Source organism: Furipterus horrens, unplaced genomic scaffold (assembly GCF_987537825.1).
Source record: "Furipterus horrens unplaced genomic scaffold, mFurHor1.1.pri manual_scaffold_2, whole genome shotgun sequence".
Taxonomy (NCBI): Eukaryota; Metazoa; Chordata; class Mammalia; order Chiroptera; family Furipteridae; genus Furipterus; species Furipterus horrens.
Window position 1 is genome coordinate 184,678,237 of NW_028327172.1, and position 22,431 is coordinate 184,700,667.

General features: G+C 41.1%; 1 protein-coding gene and 1 non-coding gene across 2 annotated transcripts; both read right to left on the reverse strand.

Annotated features, from left to right (window-relative positions):
* Nucleotides 1–1,604: 1,604 nt before the first annotated feature.
* On the reverse strand, nt 1,605–20,009 carry SRD5A3 (steroid 5 alpha-reductase 3). The gene is made up of 5 exons (XM_090266857.1): nt 19,715–20,009; nt 17,496–17,638; nt 7,875–8,072; nt 4,496–4,630; nt 1,605–2,624 (listed from the first exon to the last, which is right to left on the reverse strand). The coding sequence occupies exons 1-5, from the start codon at nt 19,948–19,950 to the stop codon at nt 2,365–2,367; spliced, it is 972 nt and encodes a 323-aa protein (XP_090122983.1). The 5' UTR covers nt 19,951–20,009; the 3' UTR covers nt 1,605–2,364.
* A 2,107-nt stretch (nt 20,010–22,116) lies between these two features.
* LOC150020122 (small nucleolar RNA SNORA25) lies at nt 22,117–22,243 on the reverse strand. Its single transcript, XR_016509547.1, has one exon. It is a non-coding gene; the product is annotated as a small nucleolar RNA SNORA25 (small nucleolar RNA).
* Between the last annotated feature and the right edge of the window lie 188 nt (nt 22,244–22,431).

Below are 22,431 nucleotides of genomic sequence, written 5' to 3' on the forward strand. Positions count from 1 at the left end.
TTTTGTTATAAGCAACGTGAAAGAGTGGGCAGAAATTGCTTGCAAAAGTATAAAAAGTTTCTACTTCTTCATTTACTATTTGAAGTTCTTCTTTAATACAAAAGTTCATTGAGAGATACATTACTTATCAGTGGTCCTTGAGTTTTCAGGTACTTTAGTGAGAGAAACTATTTGGCTTCATATAAGATATCTGCAAAGGCTCTTTTATCTTTGGTATGAATCCCAGCAATAATTACTCACTGAATTAAAAACATAATACAGAATAGTTTTGTGGAGCCAAAAATCATCCATGCTTGCTGAAAGCAAATGTTAGTTAGCATAGGGGACGAGCAACTTGGAGACTTCACAAAGGCTATTTTCTGCACATTTCTATAGTCGGTAGTTAACCCAGGGAATGCTGCTATGAGGTAGGTAGTTCAGTATCATTTCTTTCCTAATAGTAACTTAGAATGAAATGAGGTTATTCAACTAAGCTTGCAGGAAAATCAGGAGCCTCCACTCCTAAGCGATTTCTGGATTACCCCTGTGACGAATTTGCTGGCTTTCTATGATGCTTTCCTTTTAGGCGCAGGGAGGATTTTCTCTGTCACAAAGAGCAATGCTGATCTGATTCTGCAAATCAGCACCATTCTCAATTATTCTCCTCGGCTAAGCTTTAATCAAACACCAGGCTCCTTGGTTCTGAACCCCTCTAGGGCACCATGACTTCCTCTTTTATCGTCACACAGAACTGCAATGTTCAGGCAAGAAAAAGAAAAGTGAAGTAAGGGACATGGCCAGAGTCAGCAAGGATAGCGGGGGCTGGGAACGCTTTCTCCCAGGCCCTGATATTGGTTCTTTTACAGTTAAAAGTACAATGAAATTCCAGAACATCAGCCAAATTCCTGGTCCGACCTCGTATAAAATGGCATGCTAAAGCAAAATACATTTTTCATGCAAAACAAATTATTCATGCTGCTTGGGTAGAATTTAAGACCAAACTACAATATACTTTACATTTAGAATGTAGAAAGTCTGATCCTGAGTCCTGTGTCCTGAAGATGGCAAATCGTCATTTATTTGAATAGACTGAGCAACTGATTGAAGTGGTATTTGATTAATGGGAGGGAAAATGCTACAGCAGTTATTTAAGAACTTTAGAATATGCTTAGATATGCATATATTAAAATTTAGAGGAAAAAGAATCGCAGGTTTACAGCTTTGGTTTACTACTCCGGGGGTGAGGGAGGGGAGGATATACTTAGACTGTGTGTTTGATATTCACCTGGTTAATAATTAGGTTCTTTCTTCCATAGCAAGGGACATATTAGTGCAATATTTTAGTATCTAGTAGACTATAATATTATATCTATATTACAGGAACAAAGTCAACAAGCCAATAAATCTTATGTTGGATGAATATGAAGTTTTTGCTGCATTGTTCAGGCTATAGAATTATTTTTCAAGTTTATGTTTTTCTTTCATATAATGCATTCATTTCCCTTTGATTTAATCATGGGTATTTTAACGTAAGTAATTTTAAGTATAAACTTTACTTCTAAAAAGCTTCAGATTCATTCTATTAGTTAAAATAAACTCAGGCAGACATTACGCCAATTTGAATGAGGCTGCAGCACTCTAATCCACAGCATCAGTCAGTTACATTCATGAAGGCTTTTGATGCATGAATAGAAAAATACTTTATTTTCAGATGCTTTCCTTTTTAAGGTATGTCAAAAAAAAGTATTAAATAAAAGCCGTTTCAGATATTCTGTTGGGCTGGGATCTGAGGGGTAGACGAACAGGAAGGACTAGTGATGGTTCCATCACTAGAAATCTTCGTGGTAACATGTGAACATACAAATTAACTCCAACAAACTCATTCTTCTCTGCATCCTTTGGTGTGAAATTATATATTGTTATTTTCGAAAGCTATTCTACTTTTACTGAAATGCAACAGTTACTGAGCACCTATTATATTTCTTATCATCAAATCCAGTTCGGTGGTCCCTAACGAAAACAAAGCCACAGAGGATCTTATCTCTTCCTCCGAGTATGTAGGTGTATGTTTGAAACTGTCTGCATATTCTTGATTAGTTAGCTTTGAAGCAGCTTTGAGAAGTTCCATCCAGTTTTTAGCAGTTGGTTGGTTTTATAAAGCATCTCAGAAAGCAGACAGAACACTCCCAGGTCGGTCAGAAGTAGTTCTTCGAAGTTTCTCATTTGCTTGAAGGGTATTGCTTTGCTCATTCAGTGAAGACTTTTTGGTATAAAAGTAGAGAGTTACAAACAGTTCTGCAGAAACTGCACTTTGGTCTCTAGACTTTGTTGCCCTTAGGAACTGAACCTATCACCTGGCTTGCATGCTTCATGACTGAGGTGATCTCAAAATAGAAACGGTAGGAAAGCTTTCCTATGCTTCGGGTAGGAGACAAACTTGCTTTTGTAAAATCTGTGGCTGAGGAAAGCAGACAGGGCCTGGCTAAAGAGGACATAGGTTACCACGAGCCACCAAGTTGAGTTACGGAGCCCAAAGGTGACAGCCATGGAAATGTAGATCATCAGCTCTGCTAAGTAGTTAGGGGAGGAAACATACTCAAACCAGTCTCCAAAAGGGATTCGGTGGTGACAGTGAATGACCACTCCTGAAATGAAAAAAGAAAATTTTCTGAACATGTGAAGCTGAGAAAAGGAAGTTTTACCATATCCCTCTGCAACTCATTTACACAGAGTCTTATTTAGAAAAGAGTGTGGCACTTCCACTGTCAATCTGCTATGCAAGAAAAAGCCACATGCTTAGGCTACACTGCCAACTGTAAACAAGCACAAAAGGAAAGCCTGGCATGCCAACAATCCTCCAAGCTAGACATTAAGAGCTCAGACTGCAAAAAGCCTAGAAAGGCCTCTTCTTTTCTTCCACCTCCCAGTCATCCTATCAGTAGCCTGTGCAAAGCCCTGGGGAAGAAAGGCCTCCTGGGCCAATGAGGCATCCCTCTGCCCCCGCCCCCCACCCCCCACCCCACCACTAGGGAAGGAAGGCAGGGACATGTGTGCCTGCACTCTGGGCAGCCTTTTCCAAAGTTCCCGGGGTCAGCAGCCAGACTGCAGGTCTCTCTCTTCGTGGCCAGGTGGGTGCAAGAGCAGAGTACCAACTGAGTCACGGCAGGATAGGCATTTACAAAGTTTCATTTGACCAAGTATTAGTTGAAAGGAGTGGTGCAGCAGAAATTATAATCAAAGGAGGAAATATGCTTCCAGAAAATTTTCAAGGCAAAGTATTGCAAGCAACACTTTTGTTTGGATCCCTTGGATGGGGCTCCAAAGGAAAGATGGAGAGATTTAACCAGTTAGTGGGAAAGTTGGAGATACAAGTTCTTCCAGAATATGGAGGCCCCAAAGTAGTATTAGATAACAAGGGTTATTTCTCTTTCTAGTCTTTTTTTTTTTAAATCCTCCCCTGAGGACATGCTTTTATTGATTTTAGAGAGAGGAAGGGAGAGAGAGGGGGAAACATCAAAGTGAGAGACAAACACCTATCAGTTGCCTCCGGTAGGTGCCCCGCAACCTAGGTATGTGTCCTGAATGGAAATTGAACCTGCAACCTTTTGGTGTACAAGATGATGCTCCAATCAACTGAACCCCCTGGCCTGGACAGAATTATTTCTTATTTAGAGATGATGACATTCTTGAAAAGCATGTAGACTGAAATAAATCGCTATTGAAATGGCATCATGTGAAGTTGCCCATTCCACTGAAATTCTGAAGTCTTTCACCATGTAAATAATTTCCGTATCTCTTTTATAATAAACTAGTGATATCCAAACTAATGACATGTAGTGTCTCTTAAAATTTAGTTTCACTTTACTGATGTAAACAATTTAAAATAAATAAATAAATAAGAGCTCAGACTCCAGAGTGAGACTGCACAAGTTCAAATCCTGGCTCTGTACTCGCTAGCTATGTAACTTGCTTAAACGCTCTATGCCTCGGTTTCCTCATCTGTAAAATGAGGATAAGATTATACCTACTTCTAGTGAGTATTGTAAAGCTATATGTAAAGCACTCAGGATAGGGCTTGGCACAAAATAAGCACTCGATAAATACTTTCATTTTTAATATTTCAGAAAGTGTAGTTAAAAATATACCTATGATAAGTCAACACAAGCTAACTAAAAAGTCAAGCCTCCTGCTTTGGCTGTAATGATACTAACTGAGCATGGTCACACTAGTGCTTATATATGGGTTAGATAGATACATGCAAAGCAGGCCCCCAAATGTGGGTACAGGATAGAATCACAAATACCAAGACTAGTGGGGCCAGAGAGATCTTTGAGTATAATGCTCTCATTTTACAGATGGGAAGATCAAGACCCAGAAGAGGTGTCTTACCAAAAATGAATATTTGGTACATTAGTCAAATAATTTGGGCAGAAAGGAAGGAAAAGAATTAAGGAACATGGACAGCTACTGTCTGAGGATTAAAATCCACATTCAGTGTCTATACAAGATATCTTACCTGCTTTATTTTTCCTGAGATTGCCGAGAATGACGTGGCTCTTATACTGATGGACAGATGCCCAGATGAACATCATCATCCCGAAGATATGGAACCACCGGGTTTGCATCAAGAGGTTTTTCCCTATCACATAGACTACAGAAATAAGAATGATCTCATTAGCCAATGCTGCAAAGTTTCAGAGGCTTGGGGAATGAAAAAATCATACAGTCAGTAGAACACAATTATTCACTTATTCTGTTCCTCATGACTACATAAAATTATCCTGATAGAATCTCCCAAATACTGGAGGAGAAACACCAAAGGAGATTCACTCAGCTAGGGCAGCTTCAATGGCTCCAGGCAGAGAATTCTACAATGATACATTTTCTTGTTCCTTCTTCAAATGCATTAAGCACAGAGTTCAGTTGTTTCTGACTCTTGTGCCATGAAGCAGCTTTGCGCCTCTATTTTTAAGCCTGGTTTTATGCCTTCTTTCTTCTATTCTACTGTCAGGAAAACACTTTCTGAAACCTCTCCCTGAGCTACTATCCTAAGCCACTGTCAGGGAGACTGGAGGCAGAATGCTGACTTGATGGGCTCCAGCCAAGGAGGAAAACCCCTGGAAGTGAAGGCTGAGGGTAGGGCTTCTCAAAAAGAGGAGAAATGACAACTCTAAGATGAAAACAAAACGGGGTCCCTGTCTGATTAGCCAGAACCTAGCCAAAAAGATTTAGTTGTAGGAAAAGAAATACTCCAAGTATTATCTTCCTCTTTCTTCTCCAGCTATCTGGAAGAAGAGAAGAATGTAGGTCTTTTAAGAACTGGCATCAGAAAAGCAAATTGAGGACTTCCCTATGATCTGCAGGAAGTAGTTAGGCTAGTCAGGGACTTGGCTCAAGAAACAAGGTTGTCCATTGACAACAGGGACTAACCTGAGAGGCTCTGGAGCCAAGAGCGAGCCCCTACAAAGTTGATTCAGGTAAAAGAAGCAAGGATCATGCTATTATTCCATATGGGTATCTGGAAATAGGATTCAGTGATGATAGCTAATGACTATTGAGAGTCCACCAAAGTCTACCTGTGTTCATTTCTTATAAAAACTTGCTCTATATAAACAACCGACTTATAGTTTCTTAATATTTACTAGAGTTAGCCATTTAATGAAAAGCTTATTTCTTGTAAGTTAAAAATAAGCAAAATATGAAAAAATATGGCTTTAAATTGAAAGAGCTTTAAGAACAAGGCACTATAGGATTAAAAGCTGAAGCAAGTGTCTGGGAGTTCACATCACTACCCAGTTACCTACTGCAAATGCAGAGAAACTACCTGTGAGGAAAAAAACATCTGTAAGAGTAAGTTAGAATCATCACACAGGAAAGGGAAAGCACATGGAAGGCTCATGTTTACTGAGCGTCTAACCTGTGTAGTATTTAATTATTCATTTACTCATTAGTTACTGAATGAGTGCCCACTGAGCCTGGCACTGCTGCAGGCATGTGGCGTAGAGCAGTGAATACATCAGGCAAGATCCCAGTCCTCATGAACTCACATTCCAGTGGCAGCTGCCACTTGACTTGAGTACACCAATCAATAGCCCGGATGATTTCAGGCAGAGATGGTACTTTGAAGAAAAGAAAACACAATAGAGTAGTGTGATGGAGAGTGACTGCGGGAGATTCTCTAGACTGGAAGACAAGATGTGAAGACATGGGTCGTTAAAGATATTCCTTCTTCTCACTTTCACAAGAACCCTCTGAAATCAGTACCTATCCTGATTACAGATGAAGGTTCTGAGGCTCAGACAGGTTAAATAAACCAGAGTTCAGACTCAGGCCCATCTGACTCCCAAGCCCCTTTCTATCAGAAGCGGCAGCTGACAAATGCCCCAGTGTATTCTCTCGCAATGAATTCCTGGAACCAGTTCTCCCGGTATTGTTCCAAATGACCATGGATGACTGCTTGAAGGACAAATAGGTGAAACAAAAGACAGCTTCTGAAAGGAGTGTCTAGAAAGCTCTTTTTGTGGGTGTAACAGCAGCCTTACCTTCATGAGTTACACTGGAGAGAGGGCAGATGGTGGGGCCAGGCAGCAGAGAAAACTGCAGAAGAGAGATGTAATGCCAATGGGAACTAACGGACTGAAAGCTGGTGAGTTACCAAAGTGCTTAGGCAAGTTCCTTTGGGTGGAAGACCCGTACTGTTCACCAGGAATGACAGCTCAAACCCCTGGGTCGCATGTGAACGCCACAGCCAAAAGCTAAGGGAGGAAAAGCTGACTTGACTAAATTCAGAGGACTTAGATGGACAGAGGCTAGCTGAGTGGTTGGAGCTAATAAATAATTCATGAATTGAGAAATATCATCAATAAGATGTACTTGGAAATCATTCCTCAAGCCATAGAGGCCTTGGGTTGTACTACAGCAAGAAAGAGGGGCACACTGCTACCCAAGTCAAAGCTGAGGAGGAAGCTCACTCACTGAGGACTGAAAATGTCTAGATCTTGGTCTCAATTTACGAGGACGAATAAATGAAGTCTTGGACTGAGAGAAAACAGTCATGAAAGATCATCTACCTGGCAGTGTCTGGGTTGATAAGACACCAAAGGCTGCAAGGTCAAGTCAACCTCAGCACTAAAAATTTAGTTCAATCACCCGAAATAACTTGGTTCTTTATAGTAAGCATACATTGGTTTTAATTTTAATAAAATAATAGTCATATATGTTAGATACTCACCCCTTCCCCCACAAAACAAAAACCAAAAAGAAACCACTACTTCATTTCCTCCTCATAAACGAAAGTCATGATTTTGGTTCCCTCTTCCTGGTTAGTAAGAGCTCAAAAATGTTAAGACACAGTTCTGATTTACCACAGTACTCTTCTGTCCTCTCGCCTCAGGCGACCTCACTTAAAGAAAAGCTTTGTGTAAAGGTAACAATCATAAGATCTAAACGGCAACACAACGCCTCCCTATTCCCTCTTCAAATTACAACCCTCCACCTGCTCCTCTGCTTTCCTATGATTAAACCACAACTTCCCCTTCTCTGGCCTCACCCCTTGTCCTTCCATACAAACATCCCAGCGTGCCTGAGGCTTTGGTGAAGCAACGTTGCTGACCCTTTCTCCTGTTGTTGAGTGTCGTCTGCTTCCTGTTCCACTCTTGACCACACTCCTCCTTTCTCTCCAGACTTACTCCACATGAGTTCACTGACTTCACTCCCGTTGAAGGAAACCTCACATCTCATTTCTTCATCCATACATTGAATGCTTTGCACTTGACCATCTTCACTGAAGACATTACGACCGGACAGGTCTACTTTCCAGCTTCCACAAGGCTTGGTGTGTGATTCACCTGAAGAGTACGCAGTGACTCAGGTAACAGCCCCCAGGGACCACTCACCATTCCTGCCGTCCATTGGCACCTGGCTCAGCACAGTTAGGCCGACGAGGACATAGTAGGCAAGTCCAAAACAGTACTGCACGACATTAATCACAGCATCTGAGAAGACACTGATGTAGAGGCACTCGAAGAGTCTTCGCCAGCTGTGTAGCCACAGAAACACTAATACCAAGAATGCAGACAGCGCCAGCTCACCCTCTATGATTCAGAAAGCAACACATTCAGCATTTCTCTTTGCAGGATTATTCCAATGTTACGTTTTTCCCTACTGTTACACATAGTATTAAACAAAATCAGAGCTAGGAAAGGGCCCTAGAAATCATCCAGTCTAACACCTCCCCCCCTTTTTTTTAAGCAGTGGGGAAGTGGGGCAAATGAAGTCAAAAATTTGGCTCAAGGGTACAGAGTAAGTATGGACATCACCAGGAGTTCTTGGATGGCCTCCGAGGGTCCCCACCTGGTGGGATCTCTGGGGTCAGGGGAGAGTAGAGACACAGGCACCCATAGAGACAGAAGGGGGGACAGTAACTGAGATAGAAGTATGCATTCCTTTCCATATTAAAAAAAAAAAAGAAGTGCTTTTGAAGGCCTGTGATCTCTGAGATCTATCTTCCTACCTGTCTCTTACCCCTCTACGTCAAAAGAAGTCAGAAGAAATGCTGGTTTTTAAATGACATAAAACTTAGATTATTTTAAGTGAATATCACACACACACACACACACCCCGATAAGGATACAATAAGAATACAATGTAATGAATTGTTACTACTCAACCAACCCATCCCACCCATATAACCAGCACCCAAATACAGAAACAGAACACAAGGAGCACCCCTTGTCTTCCCTTCCAGGTTTTGCCCCTTCCCTCAACCTCCCATAGGTAAGCCCCTTCCTGACTGCCATCAGCTTAGATTAGCTCTGCCTGTTTTTGTATTTTAAATGTAGTAAATCCTAGTTAAACTGTTTAGGAATAGGTTTAAACAAGCAACCAAATAAAACTCACACAATCCTCCAAATATGAGAACCCCAGCCATTCCCACAAAAACAAATGAAGAGATTATTCCACTCACATGATTTCACTTATATGTGGAATCTAAAGAACGAAACAAATGAACAAATAAAATTGAAATAGACTCATAGATACAAAGAGCAGACTGGTGATTGTGGAATTACATGGAAAAGGTCAATGGATTAGGGAGTACAAATTGTTAATTACAGAATAGTCATGGGGATGTAAAGTACACTGTATGGACTATAGTCAAAACTATTGTAATAACTATGTGCACTGCCAGGTGAGTACTAGAAATATCAGGGGGTTCATTCTGTAATATGATTGTCTAACCTCTATGCTGTACACCTGAAACTAATGCAAAATAATAATGAATGTAAACTATAATTGAAAAGTAAAATTTAAAGTGCTTTAAAAATTATCATCAGAAAAACAAAACAAAGCAAATGAAGAGGCAAAGTATGAATGGGTTAAATGGGATTCACTGAGGTGTCCTCCTCTCCCTAATAGATTTACATATATTTTTCCCTTCTGACTGTCATCTTTTGCAACAGATTCCTTTGGTTATACAGAAAAGCACTGTTCCCAGGGAGCCAATGGTTTGGTTGCTGGAACAAAGAACAGAGAGAGAGCGAGCACCAGAACAATTTGTTTCCAATGCTGTCTGACATCAACTGAGACCCCTTTATTGTTTTCACCTTCAATTCCCTATTTTAAAATCGTTCTTTATCTGAGACAAATGTAATGTCTGTTTTGTAATAATTTGGTCAACAACTATTTATAGTCGATTTTATCATAAAACCAAACCCTTATGACATAACATTTGTAACCAGTAATCAAAAAGTAATTTTCTAACAAATTTCTGGAGTTCTGAGACATGATTTTGGTTGGACTATATAAATGATAAATGCTTCAAGGCAAACACGAGGGAATCCTAAAAGCTTTTCTGCTAAGTCTAAATTTATCAACAGTATGAAAAATACCTGAGGGAGAACAGCCAGTTCTGTACACAGACCAGCACTTACTGGGAAGTCAGGGACGAAGAGCTAACTCAGCTCTGCCAAGATCTCAATAAAAGACTTAGGGATGTCCCCTTGGGGATGACTAGGAACTGAGCAGCACTCTTTTTGTTCTCACCTGCAAGGAGGAGCCTGAGAGTGGCTATGAAATACAGTAGTCCTTTTCTATATTGCGGTTCACTTATCGCGGCCTCACTGTATTGTGGGATTTTTAAAAATATGTATTATATTTAATTACTTACGGAGGTGATCCATGATGGCGGAGGAGTAAGCTACACTAACCTCCTCCCAGGACCAGTCTGGATTTACAATTTAATTTTGGAGAAATCATCTGGAATAACCAACTGAACACTAGCTGGAAAGAAGTCTTATAACCACGGAGAGACAGAAAAGGCCGCTACATCGCAACGTGACCGGTAGGGATTGTGGAGACGTGGAAGGGCTGGCTGAGCTCCCACGGGTGGCAGCTGAAGGGACTGAGAAACAGCTCAGCAGCCGGGGGTTCCCCCTGAGAAGGGCAGGGTCTAAACCCCCAGCTGGGCTTCCCAGCCTACAGCAACAGAGTGGAAAGTAAAATAGTTATCAGCTGTGAAAAGCGAAAAGCCACAGGGTCTCTTGCTAGCCAGAGAGAAACAGCAGGAGAAAAAGAGCTCTTAAGTGGATCACATACGAAAATATTTTGGCCCCTACTTACCCTGGGCTCAAGCAGAGGGAAGGCAGAGAGGACTGGAGACACTTGGGGAGAGTTTGGCGCGGTGGATTTGAGGGGAAAACTGGGGGAGCAGCAGACCAGGTCCCAGTGCTGACTCATCCCCAGTGCTACAGGCAAACCATTCCCCTCCAAGCGGCATCAGCCTGAGGGGAAGCAAAAGCCCAGCCTACAGGAATTAAGCTGCCACACCCACGGTCCTTAAGCCTGACGGCTAATCACAGATTGAATAGATTAACAACTAAAGAAGTCAGACAAAGGCAGTAGATCCCTGGAAGTATCCAACAGGCTGCCTAGGCCCAGACTGGTACAGGATCTGATGCCACCAGGGGCAGATCCAGGAAGTGCAGATCATTCTAAGAAGCACCAACAAACAATAGGAGTCACAAAAATGGGGAGATAGAGAAACAACCCCCCATCGAAAGGAATGGTAGAATCTCCAGAAAGAGTGATAAATGAAATAGAGGGGAGCAAACTATCAGATATGGAATTCAAAACATGGATTATGGAGAAGCTCAATGAGTTCAGCGGAAACTACAAAGAACTCCAAGGAAACTACAAGGAACTCAAGAAAAACTACAAGGAACTTACTGAGAATTACACCAGCATGAAAAAGGACATAGAGGATATCAATAAGAGCCAAGAGGAAATGAAGAATATGATCTCTGAATTGAAGAACACAGTAGAAGGAATTAAAAGCAGTCTATAGGAAGCAGAAGATCGGATCAGCGAGCTGGAGGGCAATGTAGACAAAAACTCCCAGACAGTGCAACAAAATGAAAAAAGACTGAACAAGACTGAAGAGGTTCTAAGACAGCTGCAGGACAACATGAAACGTAATAATACCCGTATCATAGGAATTCCAGAAGGAGAAGAAGAAGAGCAGGGATAGAAAACCTCTTTGAAAAACTAATGACAGAAAACTTCCCTAACATGAGGAGAGAAAGAGTCATGCAAGTCCAGGAAGCACAGAGGGTCCCAATGAAGATGAACCACAACAGGCCCACTTCAAGACACATCATAATTAAAATGGCAACATTGAAAGACAAAGAGAGAATCCTAAAAGCAGCAAGAGAGAAACAACTAATAACATATAAGGGAGCTCCAATAAGGCTATCATCAGATTTCTCAGCAGAAACACTACAAGCCAGAAGGGAATGGCAAAAAATATTCCAAGCAATGAAAAACAAAGGTCTACAACCAAGAATACTCTACCCAGCAAGGCTCTCATTCATAATGGAAGGTGAAATAAGGAGTTTCCAAGACAAAAGAAGGCTAAAAGAATACATCTCCACCAAACCAGCATTGCAAGAGATGCTAAAGGGTCTGCTTTAAGAAGATGAAGAAACAGAGACAGAGAGGAACACGAGTACAAAGGGGGAAAATGGCAATGAATAAGTACTTATCGGTAATAACCTTAAATGTAAATGGATTAAATGCTCCAATCAAAAGACATAGGGTAGCTGAATGGATTAGAAAGAATGACCCACATATATGCTGTCTACAAGAGACACACCTTAGAACAAAAGATCTCGTCGTCGGCAGCCGTCCGTCTCGAGAGACGATGGTGTAGCTTCTTAAGAGTCTATCTGCACCGCCGAGAATGGCTGTGAAGTCCAACTCGGGAGTGACACGGTATCTGTCTCCTCCCGTGTTGAATCGACATCTTGTGATGACGCTGGAGTGTCCTCTCCAGTGAAGCTGAAGCTACAGAGCCTGGGCAGGGTGATATGGAGGGTCTGCTGTTGCCCATGCAGCAGACCCCCCCTCTCTTCGCAGCTGAAGGGTCCAAGGGAAAGACGGAGTCAATACAGCTTGGCTTCAGGTGCGCCGCAGGAGTTGCCAGTGTTGACTACAACGTCAAACCGCCTTAGGGACTCCGGCTCTGGATTTTCTGTCGGGGTTTACTCCCTTAGCCTTTCCCCTGAAGAGGTATGCCGCAAGGCAGCGGAGGTTTTTTGGAGTCAGAGTTTTCCTTCTCTGATGTGCCCTGACTGGAAGATCGAACCAGCGACACTTAGCTCGCAGGCCGACGCTCAATCCACTGAGCCAAACCAGCCAGAACAAAAGATCTACACAGACTGAAAGTGAAGGGGTGGAAAAAAAGTATTTCAAGCAAATGGACATGAAAAAAAAGCTGGGGTAGCAATACTTATATCAGACAAAACAGATTTCACAGCAAAGGCCATAAAAAGAGACAAAGAAAGACATTTCATAATACTTAAGGGAAAAATTCATCAAGAAGATATAACCCTTATAAATATATATGCACCCAACTTAGGAGCACCCAAATATGTAAGGAAAATTTTGAAAGACTCCAAGAAAGATATAGACAGCAACACACTCCTAGTAGGGGACTTTAACACCCCATTGTCAACAATGGACAGATCTTCAAAGCAAAGAAACACCAAAGATATTGAGGCACTGAACAACACTCTAGATCAAATGGACTTAGTTGATATACATAGAACTTTTCACCCCAAAGAAGCAAAATATACATTCTTCTCAAGTGCACATGGAACATTTTCAAAGATAGACCACATGTTAGGACACAAAACAAGCTTCAACAAATTCAAGAAAATTGAAATTATATCAAGCATCTTCTCAGATCACAATGGCTTAAAATTGGAAATCAACCTCAAGGAAAAAACTCAAAAACATTCAAACTCATGGAGAATGAATAACATGCTATTAAATAATGAATGGGTTAACAATGGCATCAAGGAAGAAATCAAAAAGTTTCTGGAAACTAATGATAATGAACACACAACAACCCAAAACCTATGGGATACAGCGAAAGCAGTCCTGAGAGGAAAGTTCATAGCAATACAGGCCTACCTAAAAAAGCAAGAAGAATCTCTAACAAAAAATTTTAACCCTACAGCTACAAGAACTAGAGGAAGAACTACAAGCAAAGCCCAGATCAAGTAGAAGGAAGGAAATCATCAAGATCAGAGCACAATTAAATGACATAGAGACTGAACTAACAATTCAAAAGATCAACATAAGTAGGAGCTGGTTCTTTGAAAAGATAAACAAAATTGACAAGCCCTTAACAAGGCTCATCAAGAAAAAAAGAGAGAGGACCCAAATAAATAAAATCAGAAACAAAAGAGGAGAAATCACAATGATACCACAGAAATACAAAGAATTGTAAGAAATTATTACGAACAACTGTATGGCAAGAAATTTTACAACCTAGAGGAAATGGACAAATTCCTGGAAACATATAGTCTTCCAAAACTGAATCAAGAAGAAGCAGAAAGCCTGAATAGACCAATAACAACTGGTGAAATTGAAGCAGTAATCAAAAAACTCCCGGCACACAAAAGCCCTGGACTGGATGGCTTCACAGATGAATTCTACAAAACATTTAGGAAAGAACTAACTCCTATCCTTCTCAGACTATTCCAAAAGATTCAAGAAGAGGGAAGACTCCCAAACTCGTTCTATGAAGCCAGTATTACCCTAATTCCAAACCTAGGTCAAGACACAACAAAGAAAGAAAACTACAGGCCAATATCGCTGATGAACATAGATGCTAAAATCCTCAACAAAATATTGGCAAACCGGATCCAGCAACACATTAGAAAGATCATACACCACGATCAAGTGGGATTCATCCCAGGGATGCAAGGATGGTTTAATATTCATAAATCAATAAACGTAATACACCACATAAACAAAATGAAAGACAAAAATCACATGATCATATCTATAGATGCAGAATAAGCATTTGATAAAGTACAACACCCATTTATGATGAAAACTCTCAGCAAAATGGGAATAGAGGGAGCATACCTCAACATAATAAAGGCTATATATGAGAAACCTGAAGTCAACATCATACTCAATGGGCAAAAACTGAGAGCATTCCCCATGAGGTCAGGAACAAGACAAGGATGTCCACTCTCTCCACTCCTATTCAACATAGTCTTGGAAGTTCTAGCCACAGCAATCAGACAAGAAAGAGAAATAAAAGGCTTCCAAATTGGAAAAGAGGAAGTAAAACTGTCATTATTTGCAGATGGTGTGATAGTGTACATAGAAAACCCTATAGACTCCACAAAAAAACTACTCAAACTAATAAGTGAATTCGGCAAAATAGCAGGGTACAAAGTCAATATTCAGAAATCAAAGGCATTTCTGTACACCAACAATAAAATCTCAGAGATAGAAACTGAAAGAAAAATCCCATTTACCATAGCAACAAGAAAAATAAAGTACCCAGGACTAAACTTAACCAAGGAGGTAAAAGGCCTGTACTCAGAAAACTACATAACACTGAAGAAAGAAATTAAGGAAGCTACAAAGAAATGGAAGCATATACCATGTTCATGGATGGGAAGAATCAACATCATCAAAATGTCCATACTACCCAAAGCAATTTATAGATTTAATGCAATCCCTATTAAAATACCAATGACATTTTTCACAGACCTAGAACAAATACTTAAAGAATTTATATGGAACCAAAAAAGAGCCCAAATAGCCACAGCAATTTTGTGGAAGAAACAGTAGAAGGAATCACAATACCTGATATCAAACTATACTACAAGGCCACGGTAATCAAAACAGTCTGGTATTGGCATAAGAACAGACATATAGATCAATGGAACAGAATAGAGAGCCCAGAAATAAACCCAGGTCTATATGGTCAACTGATATTTGACAAAGGAGAAAGGAACATCAAATGGAGTGAAAAGAGCCTCTTCAACAAATGGTGTTGGGAGAACTGGACAGGGACATGCAAAAAAATGAAACTAGACCACCAACTTACATCATACATCAGAATAAACTCAAAATGGATCAAAGACTTAAATGTAAGCCATGGCACTATAAAAGTCCTAGAGGAAAAAAATAGGCAGGAAAATTTCAGATATCCCACATAGCAACATTTTCACTGATATATCTCCTAAGGCAAGGGAAATAAAGGAAAGAAAAAACAAATGGGATTACATCAAACTAAAAAGTTTCTGCTCAGGTATGTGGCTCAGCTTCTGTGCCCTGAAGGGCAGACTGAAGGTCACCCTAAATGTTCCTTGTGTAAGTTCCAGCAAAGCAGAACTAAAGTTCATAAGTGATCATTTGCTGCTCTTGTTGTGTTTATGCAAATGAACAGGATAAATTAAAAATGGACTTAATGCAGTCCCTTTAAGGACAAGGAGGGTAATCTTAGGGAGAAAAATCATTATTCAAGGAAAATCACAATGATCAGTGGTAGACTATAAAGTAGTGCAGCTAACCGTCTTTAAAGTTTCTTTTCATTTAAAATATGTTTTCACTTGAAAGTTAAACTATGTCTGTGTTATCATCAAAGATATTTAATTTACAGGCAAGAAGAATGTCAAATGCCTTGCAACTGGATGTCTTTCCAATAAGACAGCCTTACAGATTTAGAGACTTGTTTGTGGGTTATGTTACATAAATTAACATGTGTTTTCTGTTTTCAAAGGGCATAAGCCTATGATCTCATTACCTGAGTGATTGTCTGTACATATATGCCTCACTCAATCTTGTCTGCAGCGCTGCCTCCTGAGACTCAACGGTTAGGCTGAACTAAGTGGCTGGGTTGGAGAAGAATGGGGTGGTCTGTGGGCTTCACTTTAAAACTGGTTTCTCTTTTCTATCCTAATGGCTTGGACTGAAAGGGCCCAAAGGTCTGAGAGGGGGGAAACCTAAAATATTTCCCTCAGCCCAAACTAAATATAATGGGCAAAAGGGTTTTAGACAGGTGAGATGTGCCTGGCACACCTTCCTCCAAAGAAGCCCTTTTTTATTTCCCTAATGTGGGACATTGAAAAAATAATCCCTGCCTTTTGTCATCTAGTAGTTATGGATTGAATGATGTCTTTTAACCCTTTTGCCAAATCTGTTGCTCCCAGAATACAACAAAGATGCCAGCCTGTTAAACCAAGCATGCCGCTGTCTGGGGACAGCCAACCAACCTGGAGTCTGCACGATCCTTCCCCATGTGGGAAGGCCACCCTCCCCTCCATACCCCTACTCTTATTAGGGATTTCTGGACCCAAGGTTAGGTAGGACAACAACCATGTCCATCTTGAAGAAGCTAAAGGAGCTTGAGATCTTCACCCATTGTCCTTTATAAGATTATAAAGGGTCTTAATATCTGAGAGGGAAGGATTGTTATTTTTTATTGTTAAAATAATTAATCATTTATTTATTTTAAAAAAAGAAGAAAAAGAATATATGAAAGGGTGAAGCGGGAGAGCTTGTATATACGAACCATGGGCATGGATTTGGTGGGGGATTGCAGAGGAAGGGGGATTGCTGGGTGGAAGGGAGCAAAGGGGAAAAAACTGGAACTACTGTAACAATATAATCAATAAAATATAATTTAAAAATTACTTATGGTGATTTTCTTGTTATATTGCGGGATTTTGTGGTACTGTATACATATGTTGTTAAAAGTTACGTAGGTTTAAGAGTGTAGAATATGTTTAAGAACATAAGTAGTGTTTATAAAAGTGTAGAAAAGGTTAATAAGGGAGTGGGAACGGTTTATAAGTGTGTGGGAAGGGTTTATAAAGCCTTAATATATATATAAATACTAAAATAAATGTAAGGTTCCTACCTCGCGGATTTTCACCTATCGCTGGGGGGTCTGGAATGTAATACCCCCGCGAAGTGGGAACCTTACATTTATTCTGCACTCTTAAACCTACGTCACTTTAACAACATACCGCAAAATCCTGCAATATAGTGAAAAATTCGCGACAAATAATTAAATATAATATTTTTAAAAATCTTGTGATACAGTGAGGCCACGATAAGTGAACCGCAATATAGCAAGGGACTACTGTACCCAGAACAGCTTCCTGCAGGCAGGACAGGCAGGAACAGGACAGAATGGCTGTGATTACCTTGGAACTGGGCAGCCCCAAGAATTCTGAGTAAAGTGTGAAGCCAGTTTGGAAAAGGCACTCCCAGGAACAGAGATTGAGTAAGGCACCAAAGCAGGAAGCCGTTCCACAGCACTGCGATGATATAGAAGTGAGTAAAGTACCTGCAAAGGGAAAACAAGTTAGGCAGTCATTAGGCAAGAGTCACTTATTCTTCAAGAAGACAATTTTTTAGTGTCTTTTTCCTCTTTTCCCCACCCCCGAAGTCGAGTTATGCTTTTAATAGAGCCTGAATCCTACAGGTGTTCAGATTTCACAATTTCCTTTCAAAGGGTGGGACCGGTGAACTTCTAAGAAAAAGAGGCCTCCTGAGGTTAACAAGAATACGAATTACCCCATTCAACGTAGACTGAGGTTCCATTTGCAATCTCTCTTATCTCTGGGTAACTGGGCTCAAGTTCCAAAACAGGGGGCCCAGGTACCAGAAGAAAGAACCTAGATTGTGCTAATACAGCCACATTTGTGAAAGATTTCTAAATCCTGAGCAGCACTGTTGCAATAGCCATACAACTGTTACACACAATTTGGCCAATTACATGTGGGTTCTCAGGGCTGTAAGAAACCTTAGGGGTCTTCTGATTCAGTGTTTTCCTAAACCGTGTTGACCTACTTAGATGAGAAATATTAACTCATAAAACTAGGTATCAACTCCTGCAGGTTAGAACTCTCCTACTACCATGCCTATTTTGCTATCAACACAGTTACAAATGGAATACAAATAAAACCATGGAACCAATAACAATGGAAATTAGTAATGTTAATTTGATGTGAAAGATGATTTTTATTTGCTGAAACAAAACCATCTAATATATAATAGTACCCAGGTTCACTTGAGGTCCACTTACTGTTTTTCTCTATTCAAACCAACACGGAATCATTCTGATTTTGCAAAGCGCCTGGAGGTCATTTTTGTAAAAAAAACTTGTAAATAGTTTCATTTCCATATTCAGTTACAAAAAAATAGGTGGTGATATGGAATAGCTTTTGTATAAAGTTGCTGGTCAACAATGTGTTAAGAACTAGGAGGTTTAACCAACTTGTCTTGAATACTTTTTCCCTTTACAGTTCCTCAGGATTATTGAGTTATCCCTTCTCAGTGTAACACCCAAGTACGCTCCAACACTCAAAAGTAGGGGATTTATCCACGTGTCAGAAGCCAAGTTACATTCAGCGCCCACCCACCCCCTCTGCAGACCTCCAGCACTGCCTACCAGAGGGTTAAGCGATAACCCATGTACTTGAATACATCAGAAACTGTATCACATTCCTCCAGATTCCCTCCTAAATGCCAATTTAAGATGTAGCTTAAAGAGTTAAAATAATATAAAATAAAAGCCACTGCTATATTCCTACCACCTAGAAATGTCTGGCTGACTCTTACCAGCTACGTTCTGAATTCAAAGTAAACAAACAAACAAACCCCACAATCAAACTATAACAACTCTTACAAATTCTGAAAGAATTCTATTGAATTATTAATTATTAATTTTTCGTTGGTTTTGGTTATGAGATGTGTTAAAAGTCAAATGGAGCTTCGGGATCAGTCTTGCCTAACATGTGCCATCAAGGGCAATATTCTCCAGGGTCATCTGCCAAGGTCGGGTTAGGTGGGTCGGTGCAACGGCAGGAGGTGGAGCCAAGTATGGGGACCAGCTTCTTGCCCTTCCTCCTGACTGGGAGGGCCGAGGATCAGGGACACAAATAAGGGAAACAAGCGCAAACGGCGGGGCTGACTTCATTTCCAGAGTTTTGGCAACCTCAAGTTAGATTATGAGCCCCTATAAGTGCAGCGGAGGGGGAAAGGGGAGAATTTGGAGACAAAGGAGATTAATTTGCCGCCTAGTGGAGAGGCCTAAATTCAGAAGCTCTGCCATTTGCCCGGACGGAAGGACTTCGAACGGCCACAAGTTCACGTTCCTGTGCGCTTGATAGTGCACGCGGCTTAACTCTTTGGTGTCGGCGGACGTGCGGGGCAATCCGCCCCTAGGCCACGAAGGCCACACGGGCAGTTCTTGGCGACCTGGCAAAGGAACGATGCGTCAGAGAACCCGCCGGGACCAGCCCGGCCCGGGGCGTGCCGACCCCGCGCCTGCGTCTGCTGCCCCCTGCCGGCTGCACGAGCCAGACGCCCGGGCTATCCGCGCTGCGGCAACCAGGACTTACGGGGCGGGCGCAGTTACCTTTTGGGGACGTCAAAGCTCCGGCAGATAGCCGGGCGTGGTGGCCCTCCACATTTGGTTTTCCCATAGCGGATCAGGTCCTGGAAGAGCGCGCAGCTGGGAATCAAGCCAGTCGGCACGAGCTGCAGCAGCAGGGTCAGCAGAAAAGCGGCAGCCAATGTGAGCCACACGGCGCGCAGCGGGCTCAGCGTCGACAGCGCGGCCCCAGCCCACAGAGCCATGGCTGGCGCGCCCATTACCGCGCTCCCAGGGCCTGCACCGCCAGCGGGCGCAGGACTGGCCTCTCGCACGCCGCGCACTGGTCTTACTTAGGCGGCCGGGACGTCGGTGACGCGGCGAGAGGTGGAGACGCGCTCCGCCCCTCCTGCGACTTGCCCAGGCACGCGAGGACGCCGCCGGGGCCGGGAGCGGTCCTGGAGCCGGGCCCCTCAGGCCCTTGGTGGTGGCTTTTTGTACCTAATCTGACTTTGGGGTGCCTAGATGGGACCCCAAAATATGATTCCAATAAGCGAAACTAACAAGACCACGTGCCTTCCAGTTTTCATCGCCGCATTTTTTCCAAGGAAATATGGAAACAACCCTGAATGTTCCACGATAGGACATTTAGCTACATTATGGTACATTATCACGTTGGAATAACGTGCAACCATTAACATGGTAATTATGAAGACTGTAGAAACACGAAAAGCTGTTTATGAACACTGAAATAGTAGGTTTAGTGAAAAGCTGACTATAAAATCCATGGCTGTGATTGCAAACGTCTATAATACGAATGTGTATACATGCATGACAAAGGCAAGTCATGCGCAAAATGAATAGGATGTTAGTAATGTGCATAATCCAAACACGTAAGCTAGAAAATTATCGAGTCGATTTCAAATAACACAAAAACGAAAGCGGTAAAAGTTGTATTTAAAAATCATCAGCCCTCTCTCTACTAGAGTTCCATTCCTTAGAGGTCGTTTTTAACTCTTGCTGTTTTTTCTGATATTTAGCTCCTCGTAGTGACAGTGCTATTTCTTGACTCATCTATTCTGAACAATATTAATTTTAAATGAAAATAAATGAAAATTTAACTCAGGTAATTTTTAAAAAGCCTTTAAATCAATTCCAAAAATTATTATTGTATGCCTATTTTATGATAGTCACTGAGATTTACAGGACAGTGTTGCTTCCTTTTTGGAGCTTACCTTCTTGAGATTGGGTGGCAGGTGAGGGGTGGAAAAGGTAAGAGGTAGTGGACTGTCACCCTTACCCCAATGATATAATCCTCCTTGACTAACACCAAGGAACTGAATGGTTTGGATTGTTAAATTTGCCAGCTTTTTAGAGTCTTGCTTCTTTGTGCAATGTCACCTAAGGCTTTCCCAATACCTGGAAAGAGATGTGATAAAGGATGGTGTAACTCAGGTCCATCTAGGAAAACAGGGCTTTTTGTAAGACTAAGTATCTCTTTTGCAAGGGTCATCCCTTCATTGTTTCTTCCTTGTTCTTAGGTTAACCCCACAGAAATGCAGCTGGCCTTTCCAGGACATCCTTTCAGACTAGCTATTTATAAGTGCATTTCAGGAACCAAGTTTCTTGGGTGGGAGATTCTCTTATATGTTAGTTATCTGACCTGGGGAAAGATTGCAAAATAAGACAGGCAGGGGCGTGTGTGTGTGTGTGTGTGTGTGTGTGTGTGTGTGTGCGCGTGTGTGTACACTGGAAACAGAAAAGACTGGGGCTGGAGGGAAAAATTATCCCAATTTTTTTGGTTGGATTTTAATTAGAGTGCACAGCTCTCTAACAAGGCCCTGTAGAGGGCAGTGGTTGAACAAGAAGGCACAAGTCAAACACAGCTGAGAACACTGGTAAATGTTCAAATCTTTCCTTGAGTGAGTTATTTCAAAAGTGGAAAGCCAGCCTAGAATCTGTTAGAGAGAGCATTCATTGCCAATAATTATCAATTTTTGCTTTTCTTCATTTAATTGCCTTCACTATATGATCAACACACCTCTGGCCTTGTCTGCAGTAAACGACAAGGCCATTTCCAGTAGGTCAGGCTAAAAACCTTAAACTCAACTTTGACTCCTGTCACAGCCTAAATACAATTTGTCAGCAAATCCTTTTGACTGTATCTTCAAAATATGAATCTAAAATTCAGTCACCTCTGGAGTCAGTACCTTACTGAAAGCCCTAGCCAGTTCAATAAATAAGAAAAAGAAATAAAAGATCTAAAGACTGCAAAGTAAGAAACAAACTCGCATTATTTGAATATAATATGCAACTCCAACAGAGTCTATAGAAAAGCTACTAAAACTAATAGGAAAATTTGGTAAGATTGCTGGATACAAAAATCAATTTATAAATATTGATTATTTCTATTTTTCAGGAACAAACAGAAAGTAAATTAAAAAAAATCTTATACCTTATCAGGAAAACATAGCATTATTGAGTGTCTATTACATCCTATGGAGAACTTCAATCTTAGGCCATAGTGCTCAAAGTTCCTGGTTTTGGTCCCATAATCTCTCTTTGAAATGACCTAAAGAAAGTAAAAGTTTTAAAGGTACCATTGCCAATGACATAAAATGGTATGTGTCTAGGAATAAATCTAATATGAGATATGATATGAGTTTTCTTCAAGGAAAATAAAACACTACTGGTATTAGGACATTGTAAAGGAAAGAGATACTAAGCTTACAGATTGCAAGACTCTGTATGGTTAAGATGGT

Bases quoted from the DNA above. Each gene is read 5' to 3' on its own strand.
- SRD5A3 (XM_090266857.1), bottom strand. From the start codon at position 19,950: ATGGGCGCGCCAGCCATGGCTCTGTGGGCTGGGGCCGCGCTGTCGACG. The intron at 17,639-19,714 runs GTAACTGCGCCC...TTCCCTTTGCAG, and splicing joins AGCTTTGACGTCCCCAAAAG to GTACTTTACTCACTTCTATA. The intron at 8,073-17,495 runs GTAATCACAGCC...TCTGAATCATAG, and splicing joins TGGGGCTGCCCAGTTCCAAG to AGGGTGAGCTGGCGCTGTCT.